Source organism: Gambusia affinis, linkage group LG22 (genome assembly GCF_019740435.1).
Source record: "Gambusia affinis linkage group LG22, SWU_Gaff_1.0, whole genome shotgun sequence".
Lineage (NCBI taxonomy): Eukaryota > Metazoa > Chordata > Actinopteri > Cyprinodontiformes > Poeciliidae > Gambusia > Gambusia affinis.
The window spans coordinates 19,193,361-19,209,144 of NC_057889.1; the positions used below are offsets into that span (position 1 = coordinate 19,193,361).

General features: G+C 39.9%; 1 protein-coding gene and 1 long non-coding RNA gene across 2 annotated transcripts in view; both read right to left on the reverse strand.

Annotated features, from left to right (window-relative positions):
- Window positions 1–8,835, reverse strand: part of LOC122825344 — a 114,290-nt gene extending 105,455 nt beyond the window's left edge. The window contains exons 1-2 of the long non-coding RNA XR_006369627.1: window positions 8,607–8,835; window positions 2,004–2,110 (exon numbers count right to left, since the gene is read on the reverse strand). This is a non-coding gene — a long non-coding RNA (uncharacterized LOC122825344). The remainder of the gene's footprint in view (window positions 1–2,003; window positions 2,111–8,606) is intronic.
- Window positions 8,836–11,112: 2,277 nt separating this feature from the next.
- LOC122825343 (alpha-1-antitrypsin homolog) lies at window positions 11,113–13,600 on the reverse strand. The gene is made up of 5 exons (XM_044106709.1): window positions 13,436–13,600; window positions 12,643–13,245; window positions 12,081–12,351; window positions 11,805–11,952; window positions 11,113–11,728 (listed from the first exon to the last, which is right to left on the reverse strand). The coding sequence occupies exons 2-5, from the start codon at window positions 13,235–13,237 to the stop codon at window positions 11,537–11,539; spliced, it is 1,206 nt and encodes a 401-aa protein (XP_043962644.1). The 5' UTR covers window positions 13,238–13,245; window positions 13,436–13,600; the 3' UTR covers window positions 11,113–11,536.
- Between the last annotated feature and the right edge of the window lie 2,184 nt (window positions 13,601–15,784).

Sequence of the window (15,784 nt, forward strand, 5' to 3'; positions counted from 1 at the left end):
TGTGTGTGTGCGTGTGATGTGTGTTTGATGCAGCCTCCCTCTGTTAGCCTGCTTGCTTTGATAGTTGTTTAATAGGGTGATTCCAGTTCGTTTCGTGTTAAGTGGATGCCGCTTCGTCGGTTTCGCAGAACGGGTTTCACCGTCGACTCCCACGTGCTGTGTGGGTCGCCGTCGTCCTTCTGGCTAATGACTATTATGTCTGCTAGCGTCTTGCTCTTTGTTCCTGCACTGCTTCTTATTGAGATTAAGACCTTTAAAGCAGGATTTAATCTCTCCCGTGATAAGAAACTGTTACTCTTTGTAACACATCGCCCCACCGTTTTCCCTTCAATCCTATCGTTCGCGCTGCCCATGGGGGAAAAAAAATGTAACCCTATTTTTTTGTGGGGAGTGGAGAGTCCCTTCCCCCCTCACTTCCCTCTTTGAATGTGTTTTCCCTGGCAGACAGTGGCGCACAGATAGCACACACAGATGAGGACGGATGATAGCAGAGCGGGCCTCGCCATGACCTTCCTGAGCATTCAGCTCGTTTGACTTTGATGTGTAAAGTAGAGCGCTGAACGAACGGAGGAGCGGCTTCGCTTTAATTTTGGTCTGAATTACGAACTCGGATGAGAGCAGCATTAAATGAGCAATGGCGAGGTTGGTGAGGCGTCCGCCTGCTGCTGCCGTGCCACAACAGTGCCCCCTGTTGGTTTGTGTGTGCATGCAGAAGAGAGGCCTGGCTTTCACTGCCTCCGCTTGAGCAGAGAACACAAAATGGTCAAAATGGGTGAAAAGCCTCAAAAGAAATTCTTACTTGGATGTGGTATCTCTCTCTGAAACATTTATGGAAAAAGAAATCTAACTTTTACTTTGAGTACACTTATTCAGTGAGGGACAAATTGCCCAGCAAAAAAAAAAAAAAAAAAAAGTTTTTTTCAGAAAGCACTTAGGGTCATCATTATTGGACGTTATTGATCTGAAGATATAGGAACGTCAGATTTGTTACATTAGACTTCCTGTTTCCCAGGGATACACAGAACAGGTCTGTTTGTCAAATTACAGACACAATATTAGGGCTCAAACGATTAATCAGATTAACAGTGATGAACTGATTACTGAAAGAATTGTCAACTTATTTAGCAATCAATTAATCTTTAAGACTAAAAATAGGCAATTTCCTGAGAAAATAACACACTCAGAGCAGTAAGAACAGCCACGTGTTGGAATGGCTCAGTCAAAGTCCAGACGTAAATCCAATAGGCAAATTTGAAAGTTGATGTTCGCAGACCCTTTACCTCCCATCTAACCAAGTTAGCAAACATTTTGTATCTATGCGTGGAAAACTAGCAGAAACAGTGGCTTGCAAAAGTATTCACACCCCATATTTCGTCACTTTTCCACCACAAACATGAATATATTTCATTTGAATTTAACGTGAAAGACCAACATGCAGTTGTGACGTGGAAAGGAAATTTTACATGATTCAAAACATTTCTAACATTTGCTGTGTGCAAAAAAAAAAGTATTCAGACCCGTTTTTCTGCCTCCCGCCTGGTGACTGCACTGTCTTTGTGCTCTGCATAATCGGGGTCTTTATGGAAGAATGGCAAGAAGAAAGCCATTGTTAAAAGGAAACCATAATTTTCTTTCCACTTCACAACTGTAGACCACTTTGTGTTTGTGTTAGTCTTTTACATTAAATTCCAATCAAATCTATTCATGCTTGCGCCTGTAACATGGAAAATCTGGTATGAACTCTGGTTCAGGTCAGTGTAAATAACCTGGGTAACCTGCAGTTGTGAGCCTAGTTTACAGTGGTTCTGAAAAGTATATAAAAAAGCAGGGTTCAAATCCACACTCTTCAGGTAACATTTGTAAAATAATTAGAAGACCTATCTAGTATTCTCCTTAATCGTAACAAACATGCACTGTTCTGTTTTGGTTCATCACAATAAAGCATGACGACGTTTTTGGTTGCAGCGTGACAAAATGGAGAAAGAGTTCATGGCAATACGTACATATTTAGACGCTTGCATTTGCTGCTCTCTTCTTTATGGAAGCCAGAAGCACAAACACCTCTCCTCTGGCTCTCCACAGACTGATCCTATTTGCTTTCATCTCGGGTCTGAAAATGACATGAAATTATCGATTAGAACGGCTCACCCTCTATTCAACCTACCGCTCTGTTGTTTTTCTTCAGAGAAGAACGCACCGGCATACTGCCCTCTGCAGCATTTCATCATGTAGCATGAAAAGAAACACCAACGAAAAAAAACTCACTAAAAAAATAAATATTAAAAAAATTTTTTTTTAAAAAGGTTTCACAGGAAAACACTGTCATCTCTTGATGCTTCAGCTAATTCAGGAAGGCATTTAAGAAGATTGTCAGCACTGGCTTTGAAGTCTCCATTTATTAGGTGGAGATTAATTTTATGATAATTCTTAATGACCTGAAGTCGCACAACAGATGTTAAGTTATTATGTTGTATGCCATCTTGCCCGTTTCCAGGGAAACCAAAATGTCATGTCATTTCCCCCCACCCCATGTAAACAAACCGTCTTGTGAAGAGGTATTTGCAGATTTCTTCTGTTTTTGATTCTTCGCCAAACCTAAAAATGTCAAAGCAAACAAATATGGAGTTCCAAATGCAATTTTTAAAGAGTGATTTAATTACTGAGAGGCCAAGGATAAGGAAATAATTTTTTTTTAATTGTTTTTATTGTTTAAGGTAAGGGTTAGGGACATTTACAAACCAAAGAGACATTGTTGCCCTTATTCTTAATAAGTGAAACTTGTCTAGAGCTGTAAAGCCCACAGGCTCCCAAATTCAAGAACCTCCACTCTAACAATTATTTGTTCTATAGATAAACTAAGCAAAAAAAAAAATGTCTAATTTGAAATATTAGAATATAGAAAACTTTTAACCTTTCAGACAAAAAAAACTATTTTTTAAACTAAAAATTCCAGACATATTAAAAAGGAAGAAATAACATGCTGTTTGGAGCTTAGCAACAAAATAAAAGAACAGAAAAAAAATAATTTCATGTTTCAACCAGCTTTTTTACCGTTTTATTTAAAAACATATTTCAGATTTTTATTCAGTTTAAAAAAAAATTTCAATTTTCTTTGAGGAGGGCAGCATTTGTTGCTTTTTTTAGAAATACTACATATTTTGGTATCGATCCGATACCACGTATATAAAGGGGCCATATTGGCAATGCCGATACCGATACTAATACTTTTTAATCATCTAAGTTTGTTATATCATCAAACTTCTGACTATTACATTTTTTGCGCTTTTTCTTTTTGAATTATTTTTGTTAAAACCTCAGAGATAATTTGTCTACAAAATACTTTAATAACACATCGACGTGTTAAGCAGAAGGGATCGTTGCACAAAAATGCACAAAGTTATGTGTATTTTTTTTCCCCAAAATGAACAATTTGTAAAAAACAAAAAAAAAAAAAAAAAAAAGTATAATTTTAAAGAAAACATCTTTGTTTGGTAGAAATTAATAACTATAATATATAATAATACAACAATATAATAAATTTCAAGAGGGAATCTGAAGCTAAAGGACGCACGATGCTAACGTTCAGGCCACGTTAGCATCGATCCGATACTGATATCGACTTGGTGTCGATATTTTAGATCTATTTTTTAGACTGCTTAGCTCACTTTATGTTGTCAGGTAGATTCTATTTAAGTGATTTCTCAATTGAAACATGGGTGTGGTTCGCAAAGCTGGCGTCCTTCAAAATGTCGCTAATCAGGGTCAACTTCTGATCGAACAATTAGGGCGATTACTTTTCCCCTTGGAAGCAGGTTTGTTTGGATAGCCTTCTTCTTTTAATTAATTAAATTATTTAATGACAATCCAGGAAATATAAAATTGTGAGAGAAAAGCAAAATAGAAAAATCTGGAAGAATTTTCACCGCCCCCGTCTCTGCTCAGAAACACGGTAAGGAATTGAAAGCAAACTAGAAAGGTCTGAGAGGAGAAAATAAGAGCCGTTTATTCTCAGCCGTTGCGACACCTTAGCTCTTAGGTGTTCAAAATGCTGTTAGGTGTCTCCTTGCCTATAATTCATTCACACTGTGTTGCTCCAGCAAATCTCATTTAAGCGCTCTTTGTCCCCTGAAGACGATCGTGAAATACCAAGTAACGGATATAGAGCCAAAAACTCCAACTGTCAGCAAAGTTTTAGAGTTAATCTATTATTGAAAGTATGAGGAATAGTAAATCTTTTTAGGTATAAATAGAAATATGTGGCAGTGCCATCCTGCTCTGGAAACGACTGTTTTTGTCCAAGAATCGTTGTCCAAACAAGCGGAACGCAGTTCCTCTATTATTCAGCCGCCTGATCATTCCTGCTAACAACTGATGAAATCATCACCGTTCACCGTTTCCTCTACTGTGCGATCGCATAATGACTGAATCTCAGCAGAACGGTTTGTGGGCTTGGCAGAAGTGTAAAGAGCAGCTATTTAGTCGGCGGGGGTTTAGGGGGAGGAAATTTAGCGGTGAGAGTTTATTGATGCATCAGTAAATTCAGCCAAAGCTCTGCTCCATGAAACAGCTTAGAGGAAATCGTTGAATCCTCCATGTCAAACTGTTAGACAACAGGCTCAGGTTAGCATTTTCAAGCCTGACATGGCAAATCCTCAGCAGCGATCCCAGTGAATCTTTAGCCTTCCTCTTTCGCCCTCACTCTCTTTTAGAATATTGTCCAGTCAATAAGAAGAAATTAAGTTATCTTCCTGTGAACCCTGATCTGCTACTTCACAGATTTTCCCACCTGACCTGTGAATCTTTGCAGCTTTCCAGAGTTGTGGCCATTTCTTGGTAGATTCTGGATGCTTCAGATATTGTTTCATAATCTGCTTCATGATCTGTCCCACTTTGTATTTATCAATCACACAAAATCCCATTAAAACCCATTGAGGCTCCTGGTTATGATGTGACTAAATGTGACCTTAAGGAGTATGACTACATTTATTTGAAATAACACGTTACACCTGACGACGGCTATAACGCCATGTCCCATACACTCATAACAATAGCATGAACTCCTGTAATCATTGCGTAACATGTGACAATCAGCTGTATTGTTCCGCATCACCTCCTGGTAACCCGCCATCGCCGTGACGATCTCTGCGTTTCTGTGTGGCTGCGCTTAAGGCTCAGTCTGTACGTAAACCGGCGTTGAAAGAAACACTCCATCAGCATCACTTTGTTTTGAAGAGCCGCTCTTGATTAAACACGTGGAGATGTGGATTATGAGAGACCTCTTGGTCACGACTGAATAAATAGACGCACAGAGCAGCGGAAACGCAGGTCTGCTCTGATGTTTAGGTGAGCAACTGTTGCATAGCAGCCATTTGTTGACCAACTATGTGACCTCTAAAGGGCAACTGGACTTCATTTAGGAGTGTCAGGGGAAAGGCTATTGACTTTTTTTTTTTAGAGTTTTAAGTGAAGAAAATGTTTTACTTCACACTAGGGCACTGCTTTGTCTAGAGGTCTGCAACTTTTACCATCCAAACAACCATTTTGTTCCCTTCAGTCCAGCTAAATAAAAGTTGTTGGAGCCAGTAACATGATCGGTTTAAAAAGGACAACTTATAATCTCGATCAGCATCTACTAGGAAATGTGTTGACATTCTTAAAGAGAGGCAAAAGGAGGATGTTGTGAATATTTTGAGGAAAATATTAAAGGACGAGTATTATGTAATTTATTTATTTATTATTTTTTAGTTTTACATCATGTTATACCATTATTCCCCTCATCAGAAACATACCTGGAGTGTTGCTTTGATTCCTTCATGCATGTTTGAGAATCCTTTAGTCTCCATGGCAACCATTCAGGTTTGTAAAACGGTAGAAGAACCAAGCGTCGCCTTTGAGACACAGCTCAGGGAAATGCTTCTGCCTTGCAAAGTCCCCCACACCTCCCGCCACTCAGCTCCTTCAGACTAGCCAGCAGCAATTAGCAAACACCTGGTGGAACTGAGCATCTGCTGAGCTCATTATGGGAGCTACTTCTCAGTCCTGCGCTCTGACGAATATTTGTAAACACTTGATTGAGGAATGTTGTTGTGACGACTTTCTGAAGGCGGAGTATCGGAAAGAGCAGGAGCTTCTTAAAGAGACAGAGGCCAAATTTCAAGGTGTTAAATTAAGTCATGTTTGATATATACAGCATGTCACTTTCTGTTGAATCTGAAATTCAATGCAGTTACTCTATGACAAAACCTGCATTTCTTTTAATATCAATATTTTAAAATATTAGCTGGTTCTCTAATCAGTAAAATCACAGAAGGACACTGTACTTTTTTTTTTTTTTTTGCTTATTTTAGGCATGCTACGACCGAATGGGTGGGAGATCTCCTTCAATACATTTGTGGAAAATCTTCATATCAGACTACATTCCTCTGGAAACTGTCAGATTCAATATTAACAATAAGAAACTTTGGGCGTGCCGTGGTGGCGTAGGGGATAGTGCAACCCACATTTGGAGGCCTTGAGTCCTCGACGCGGCCGTCGCGGGTTCGATTCCCGGTCCTGACTGACGTTTGCCGCATTGGACTCTTATCTGGGACTTCGACTGCTGGTTTGAACAAACAGAATTCATGAAGTCAGAACTGCATCTGCTCTGACTGCAACGCGTGAGCCCAACACCACAATGACTGATGGGAGGAATCCGTCTCGTCCCGTCACTGCAGAAACATACATGTTAGGTCTGTTGTTGCCTCCCTTTCACCTGTCTTCAAACGTACTAATGACAAAATTTAAGAGGCGGTGATATCCACAAGCTTCAGCCTCCCAACTGCTGTGTTAGTGCTGATTTTTGACGACATAATGAGGTTCAGATAATGTGAGAAACCTTGAATCTGAATTCTTCAATCTCCTTTGTAATGAAAAGCACATGATTGCATTTCATTACAAGTTTAAAAAAAGAAAGAAAAAAAAACATGGATAATTAACACCTGGAAAACGACATACAGTATGCGTGATGGTACCATATGGCGTGGGATCAAACAGAATGTATTTCTTGGTTCTTTAGATCACAGCGGTGCGTGCTCCGACTGTCTGAACAAAGGGTGACAAAAAAAACGTGGCTACCTCACGAGTTTGTGCTTTTCTTATCTTTTTCCGTGGCCCCGTCTGTCAGTCAGTTTCACCCACCCACCATCACTTCCCACGAGAGCAGCGGAGGGAAATAACTGCCACCAAAGGCTCACGCGCGCATCCCAAACACAACAGGAAATGCATTATAGATGCCCACTTCACCATGTGTCACGCCTTGTCTTCATTTGCATATGCCTTTGTCTTTCATTTACATATTTGATCTGTCGCGTGCATCGATAACTACCAGAGCAGAGAGATCTGAAAGAGATGCTCAGTAACACCAGGAGGAGAGTCGCAGGGCTCGGAAAAAACACGAATTTTTCTGGAGCAACCCATGTTGAGTTTGAGGAGTTCGACAGACGGTTCGGGAACTGAACTTGGACCGTCACTTTGTATCCAAGAAATTATTTTACAGACGATCGGAGCGAACACAATGAAATAGTGGCAAACAATGAGCATCTAAAACAAAGCAGCAGGAGCTGTGTTTCCGTAGATCATAAGATCGCTCAAATTGGAATTACGAAAATACATTCGCATAATGGAAACATGTCATTTGGGAAAACGTGTTTTCTGATTTAAAAGAAAAGTCAACTGCGCTAGAATGAGGTGGTATTTCAACCATAATTCGCAGAACTGCAACGGAAACATTAGTAGAGTTTCTATTTGACAATTCGAAAATAAATTTGCTTAATGGAAGGAAGGCAACTTCGAAAAAAACAACAACTCCTTTCTCAATAAAAAGTTTTGGCGCTAGGATGAGGTGTTTTTGTGGCAGTATCAAATTTTATTACATTTTAGTTTATTTCGCAAAACTGCTATGGAAACACTTTATGTGCATCACATGAGTCACATGGTCAACAACAGGATGTTGCCACTGATGCAAACCACGAAGAAGAAGACAACAGGAAGTAGTTGGAGGGTTAAAACTGCTTTTAATTACTTATTTTTATTTTATTTTAATGACTTGCTGCTTGAACAAACTTTATTCCGTTTCTTATTTAATGGAAATCCCGGAATTGCAAAATTGTTTTTTTTACACACATTAGTGGCAAAAATTTGCGCACATTTGTAATGGACAATGTAGATTTCAGTTGTATGCAAGAATAATAAGGTTAAAAATTACTTGATATGATGATGCGTTTTGGGGAGAGGTAGTTATGTGGCTTTAATATTTGTGGTCGCTAGAATGAACAGTAAAGATAACGGAGTCTTATTTCTTAAAGTTGTTTGATATCTGTGTGGTTCTCTATAGAACATGGATAGAAAATAAGAAATACCATGAATAAGTAATGACTAAACAAAGCAACAGCGGAACGAACGAAAATAGCTTGTAGTAATGCAAATTAGCCTTTAACATGACTCAGCTAGGTTAGCAGTTAGCATATAAACAACGGACAGCCAAACAATACGTTTCTAACACCCTTACACGAAACTATATGAACCATAAATAATGTTTTACATAAAATGCTCACATATAAAATACTCACTTTTTTATGACGCACGCTGACAGAGCCGCAATTTCTGCACCACACCTCTAAAGTTACGAAATTTAGCAACAACAACAACAAAAAAAATCGATGTGCTCTCTCAACTAAACTTAGCCATCCTAGTTTGTGATTGAAAATCACAGCTGTCAATCAAACCGCACAACCGAAGCGGCTCTCCTTATTAACGCGATGTTCAGTTTTACTTTAACGTTTTAGGTTTACATCGTTTTAGATTGAAAGTTGTTTTGTTTTTTTAAACTCGGTTTATTTTGAGGAGCAGTTAACTTGACTTCTTAATTCCTCTCTGATTTTTCAAAATTAGATCTGCACCCTTTAAATGGATACGCTCACATTTGCCAAAACACGCCCCAGTTTCAAGGATCTGAATGGAAGAAGAATACGTTTCAAATATATTAATCTTTCTAGATGATGTGAGTTTTGATTTCAAAATCAAAAAGCAACAAAAACAAGCAGCCAGTCAGAAAGAGCTGCTCTGTTTGCACAATGCAGTTCCATCTAACAATAGCTCAATGCTCAAGGTGGGTTTAAATATGAAATAAAGAAAAAAATAATCCATAATTTTCCATCTTTTGTTGTCTCCACAATAGCGTGAGGTAGAAAATAGGACCCAGCAGTTTGGCTTTTTGCTACACTAGCTTTAGCAGGTTTAATTACAGAATCCAAACTCAACTGAATCTAAATCTGAGAAGTATTCTCATGGATGAAACCATTATTGGATTCTTACTGAATTCCAAATGATGCTTTTAAAACCTAACAAAAAAAAAAAAAAACACATAACAACTTAAATTTCACCCAGAGTGAGACATGTCTTACAGATTTTTGCAGAACAGTGTGTGTGCATCCTAACATGGGACCCAAAGTGTAGCAGTTGTGTAAAGGGCCAGCAGTAGCCCCTCTATTGACAGGTCAAAGGGCAAAGAGTCATGTGAGGCTGATGGCCATCAGGTTACGCATACTGTCTTTGCTGACACCGCTCAAAATCTCTTACTCAACGAGTAAAGTGAAGAGAATCGTGGAAAGATTTAAGGTGGAAAAATACTGAACTTCTCTTAGGAATAGACCAAACCCAGTTTTTAGAGAAAACTGCAGAATTGAATTCAAATATTGTTGAAATATCTTGCTGGATGTCATTAAAGTATAGGTTATGTTCATTGTGACATATTTTACAAAGTGTAACAAAAACCCCTGTGCATATTGTGTATTTTTATAGTTCTTCGTCCATCAAAAGGGACAATTTTTATCACAAATGGCCACAGATTGCGTCACAGTTCGCGCTGGAAACAACTGGAAAGGGATTTGGCGATCGGAAATGTCGTGCTTCTGGTGTAAACAAGCGACTCTGGTTCAAAATCACCTTTGGGAAGTGGAAATCTAACAGAAATCTGTTTGGTATCCAGAAGGGCTCTCAGGAAAAGATATTTCCTCAAAATCTTATACATTTGGAGAACCTTTGAAGGGACGAGCGACCAAATAACCAACAGTCAAGACGTTGGATGTTGAGGAAATCCAATCAAAGAAGTTAAATCAAGAAGGCTTCAACCTTTGAGGCGATGCGTTGCATAGTGGTGGTGTGGACAAGTAGCCGACATTGGGAACTTGCTCCATCTCTCTCTGTCCACTTCCTGTCTCATTGCTCTGAATAGGGTCAATAATGTTTGAAAAGAAGATGATTCAACAAGGTGTTTGACGTTGTTCACACATCCGACTGGCTTTTTGCAGCTTCGTTTAGCTTTCTTTGCTTTTTCAGATATGTTTTTCAGAATTAAATGGATAAGATAATCATTTTTTAAGGTGAGAAAAGGTTCGATGTGACTTTTCATAGTCATAGTCTCTCTATTTTTTTTTTTCATCACAAGAACTTAGTATTTTAAAAAGCTTCACACTTTTTGCATCAATTGTACTGTATCCACCACATTTACTGATGTCTCATTTAAAGGTGTGTGAAAAGCCTTATAATAATAATTTTTCCAGTGGAGTAGTTTAATTTATTCATTAATTCTTTTTTTTTTTCAATTTTAGATTTGACTATTGTTAATGTTAATTCATAATGTTAATGCCAATAAGTGAGGAATGTGGTGTGCCTGTCAGATGGTTTTAACAAATGATCATCTCCAATTAGCAGGTGGTTTGTGTGCACACATGCTTGACCTTACAGAGGAAAAATAATTACAAAGCAACACCACATGGACAATCAGTGTACACACATTTGATTTTTTAATTTTTATTTTTTTATGGTAGCCGCGTTTGTTAATCGAACAGCCTCTGCAGTCTGCTTGACGGAGGGGAGGATAAAAAGGAAGGCACTAAATCTTTGTCAGATCTCTTACGAATAAGATGGGACGTTGGCCACAGTGAAACTTTGTCTGTGCTCCATTTTGTTCCCTAGGAAAAATCCAGTTTCCTCCCAATTCCCAGTACTTTCACTGTAAACGACACAGCGCTTGATGGAAAGCAATAAAGCAGAAAGAAAAACTTAAAATTGAAGTTGTTTGTAACTAGATTTTTATTTCAGTTCACATTGAGCCCTGTTGAAACAGCAGTAGAGCGATAACAAGTCGTTTAATGTGTTAGTGGATGCTGCCGATGCTACATTGACAGACGTCTTAGTCATTAATTCATCTCTTGAAACAGTCAATGAGAGAATGATCTATTAAGACGGGTGAAAGACATTTATCAACCGAGGCAGATGACATATGATACCAAATGTTTCATGGTGACAGGCTGATTAATGGAAGCACATTCCTGTTCCTTGTAGATAGGTCTATTGCCTTATTCACACCCCTTCACTTGTCATTTATTCAATCCACTTAATATAGTGAAGTAATAATTGGCATTACAAAACACGGATAATGTCCCGAAGCCGCTGAAACTCTTTGAGTGTGTGGCAGCTCTACATGCCACAGGAGTCTTTATGCAGCCGTTGGGTTGTTGATCTTGCCTGCAAAGATGATACTCCTTGTCGAGTGCTCGATGATGAAGACCAGGAAGGGCCGGTTGAGCCTCACGTCGACGGGGAGGCTCATCGGCATGATTTCGATGGTGGTGGCGGCGGCTGCTTCCGTGCCTGTTTCATCCACACTCAGCACAGCCTGATGAGAGACCTGCAGGGAGGGGGAAAGGAAATGGTCAACGCTTTGTTGCAATTTAAAAACTGGTCATATGCGGACGACAATCTACCTTTGAGACTTTAAGTTTGATTTCTTCGGATATGGCAGAGAAATTAGCCACGTCACTGAAGGCCTCCGTTATTCCCATTTCCTTTAGAGTCTCATCCATCGAGGTTTCAACGGAGATGGAGAATTTTGGCATGAAGAGGTTCAGGTTGCTGTAGAACAAAAGATCTTGAATTATGCAATACTTGCCTATTGATACATCGTCCACTGTGCCGTGATGCTCCTCAACACCATGGTTCACATCTCTAAGAACAACAAGCAGAATTGATCTTCCTCTTACTTCTTGTAGAGACTGTTGTGCCAGTGCTTCACGTAGGCCTTGCTGAGGAAGCCCTCAACCACCTCCATTTTGTTTTCATCAGGCAGAACAATCATCATGGATGTGTTGCCCTTATAGGGCAGTGAGACGATGGTGGTGTGGTTGTCATGGTCATGATAGTAATCGAAACGTCCCATCTTCTTCATCATGTCCACTTCAACTTTGGTGTTTTCGTCCACATGGAAGTCCGCCTTGTGTGTTAGGTTTTTGTTGAAGGGCCTCTCCCACTGTCCTGTATGATGCAGCAAGGGAAAATGAGAGCAATAAAAGCATTATAGAATGATTGCGAGCTCATGTATTTGGTTGCTTAAGTTGCTGTCAGAACTGTGTGTATGGTTGGTACCTGTCTGTGTACCTTGCCTTTTGCCCAATGACTGCTGTAGATACTCACCAGCCCCCCCTGCAGCTCTTCAATGATTAGCAGGTATAGATAATGGATGGATTGATTTTCTTCAGTGTTGTAGCTGGCATGGCTCTACTCTTAAAATATGTCAATCGAATGAGGAGTGTTTTGTAGGCTTACCTCTGAAGTAGACATAGTTGATCAGCACCATAGCTATTGAAGGGTCCAAGTCCTTCACAATATTCTTGATCTTGTCTTGGGTTTTTGTGGCAATGTGTCTGTTGATCTGACCCACAGCTTCAGAGGGGTTGGAGAAGTCAACGCTGAAGACCTCACCATTGTAGTTATTCTGAATGTCTGTCAGGTACGTCTGCAGAGGATTGAAACCGGTGCGCACCGCAATAGAGTTGCCAAGGTCCAGCTTCTGCTCCTGCTGGCTTTGGCCAAGCATTTGGAAAAGATGGCTGTAGGCCTCATTAACCCGTGCCTGGTCTAAGTTGGCGTAGCCCAGGGTGGAGAACAGCTGGGCCTGGGTCTTGCCACGGGCCCCTGTGGACAGCATGGACAGAGCAGCGGAGAGGCCCAGGGGTGACATGAAGATGTTTTTTCCGGCAGCGGTTCTACCATTTATCTTTTTGTAGAGGGAAAAGGCGAAGTTGGAGTTGGGAGAGGAAATAGCACGGCATTTCATGGTGTCATGGTCGATGTGGTGGTGGGCTTGGGCCACAGCCAGCAGCAGGGCTGTCAGAGCGCAACTAGCAAAGATACCACGCATCTCAGAGCCTAGCAAGGAGAAAACAAGTCAGCTATGTTAAACACTGAAGAGCAAAGATGTTGTTTCCAAGAAGCAACATTAATACAGTCAGCAGGGTAATTGACTCCACCTTCCTACAGCTAAAACAAGCATCCAAAGCTATTTGCTTTTAAGATTAAACTGGTTGTCCTGCTGGTGTCCATAAAGTGACTTGCTTACCTTTACTGTCCTCTTTGCAGCAGAAGGCTTGTGAGAGATTCCTGATTTTTATAGAGAAGCTCAGAGAAACAGCTGACAGTTTGGTCAAAAATTAACCAGGAATCAGCCTCCCTTGGTCTCTGTCCTTTGATATCCGACCGGTCCATCTCCACTGATGCAATAGACCCCACTCAGCACATAAAAGATAAGAGACTGCTCTCACAATATGTCTACACTGAAATATATAGATATTTTTAGGGGCCTCAATATATTTTTTTCTTCATTTTAAGCTTTTAACAACGTATCATTACCTTCCTAAAACAAAGACCTAAGTCATATTTTGCCAAAAGTGATCTTTTCACTTAAAATGATCTATTAGCCATTATTATTTAGGAAGGTGAAATTATGTTTCAAGCTGGAAGTATATGCAACATCCAACTGCAAATGTGTTTGTAAGAACAGAGGCGAAATGTCATTTTTTTTGTTAATTTTCTTTGACACAATAGGGTGAAAGGGAAATTTTCCGACTCTGACTCTAATATCTGGTAAAGTGGAGTGCAGCAAGTTGAACCTTCACACCTTTTTTTTTTTTTTTTTTTTGCAGGAACTTCTGGAGTCTTTCTTTTAGCATCTTAATACGACTTTAGGACCACCAATAGTGAAGCTGAAAACTGTGTTGGCAGTTCTTCACTTTATCATTCCTCTCACTTCAAAATAGTCCCACAGCATGATGTTGCCACCGCCGGGCCTGACATTTGGCGATTTTCATGGGTTGGCGACGCTTACGCCGACTTCTTCAAACATTCATTGTCTTTGTCTCGTTGTGCCATAAAACCTTATTCCGCGTAAATGTTTGGCTTGGCCGTGTGGATAATTACAATTTTCATTTGTTTTTCTTTATTGAACTAAATTGTCTTAATGTCCATGTGAATATTTCAAAATTTTAAAAGCAAAAGGCTTTCTTGATTGGCAGCAGCATTTAGACCAATCAGAAGAAGGCAGCAGCATTTAGAGGAATCAGAAAATCTCGTGATATCTCAAAAAAGTATCAGAAATATATTAGTTTGACAACATTTAGTTTCAGACAGCAACAATGCTAGCTTTCTGGAAAAGGAAAACGTCCTTATTGATGAACGGAGCGCAAAAAAACCCACCAAATTTTTAATTCACGTTGCACTGAAGTGCTGAATATTTAAATGAAGCCCGTCACAACTCGCGTCTTACCAGATGACTAAAAAAAGTTTTAGAGTTGATCCATCCATCCATCCATTTTCTGTTCACTCTTGTCCCTAATGGGGTCAGGAGGGTTGCTGGTTCCTCTTCAGCTATATTCCGGGCGAGAGGCGGGTTCACCCTGGACAGGTCGCCAGTCTGTCGCTGGGCAACACAGAGACATACAGGACACACAACCATTCACACACACACTCACACCTAGGGAGAATTTAGAGAGACCAATTAACCTGACAGTCATGTTTTTGGACTGTGGGAGGAAGCTGGAGAACCCGGAGAGAACCCACCATGCACAGGGAGAACATGCAAACTCCATGCAGAAAGACCCCGGGCACTCGGACATATTACTTACCTTATATAGCATTACAGTTTACACTACATAATGCTCCATTGGATACAGCAGGAAGAAGAGGACATAAATATGCAGAAAAGCAATCAGAAACTTGTTTAGGATGCAGCTAATTGGAAGGTTCTGTTTATTATCTGGCTCTTGTTTCCACTCATTATCACGCATATTGTTTCCTTCTTGTGGATTAATGATGAAATTAGTTAAATCGAGTGAATAAATCGATTGATTGATTGGTGATTGGGGGTATTTTTAGTTTTTTCACATCGCGATATAAACATTTTGTCTGCGTTTAAGGATTTAACCTTAAACTCATGTACCAGTGTTTTAACGTGCTTAAATAAACTCTTTACAGGCGCCTCTTGAAAAAGCTCGAGAAAAAAAGACTAAATACGTTTTGATCTTGAAATTTCTCCATTTGGATCAGGAACAGATTCCTCAGGGCTCTCGATCCAGGGTTTTACCATGAACCGGTGAAAGCCTCGCAGATTAACAGGCTGACATTTGTGTTAGTTATGAATGGATCTGCCGTCCTTTTCATCAAACCGTCTCTATTCATCATCTCTTCACGGTGGTAAATATCAATGCGGCGTTGCCACGCTGAGGCAGAAAGCTGCAGGAAGCCGCCACGAAATGTTACACTACTTAAGCAGCCCTTTTTTTGTTCCTGTTTTGTGTTGGCGAATGAGCCCAGATATTCTGGCAAAGCAATTTCCCAATAATTGCCTAAGAAGATAAAGAGATGTTAAGGGAGGAAATGGGTTTCGGAGTGGTGGTGGAGGTTGGGAGGGGGG

Excerpts from the sequence above, each read along its gene's own strand:
- LOC122825343 (XM_044106709.1), bottom strand. The coding sequence starts at position 13,237 with ATGCGTGGTATCTTTGCTAGTTGCGCTCTGACAGCCCTGCTGCTGGCT. Across the intron at positions 12,352-12,642 it reads CAACTATGTCTACTTCAGAG|GACAGTGGGAGAGGCCCTTC; the intron begins GTAAGCCTACAA and ends TGCATCATACAG. Across the intron at positions 11,953-12,080 it reads CACAACAGTCTCTACAAGAA|CAACCTGAACCTCTTCATGC; the intron begins GTAAGAGGAAGA and ends TTTGTTCTACAG.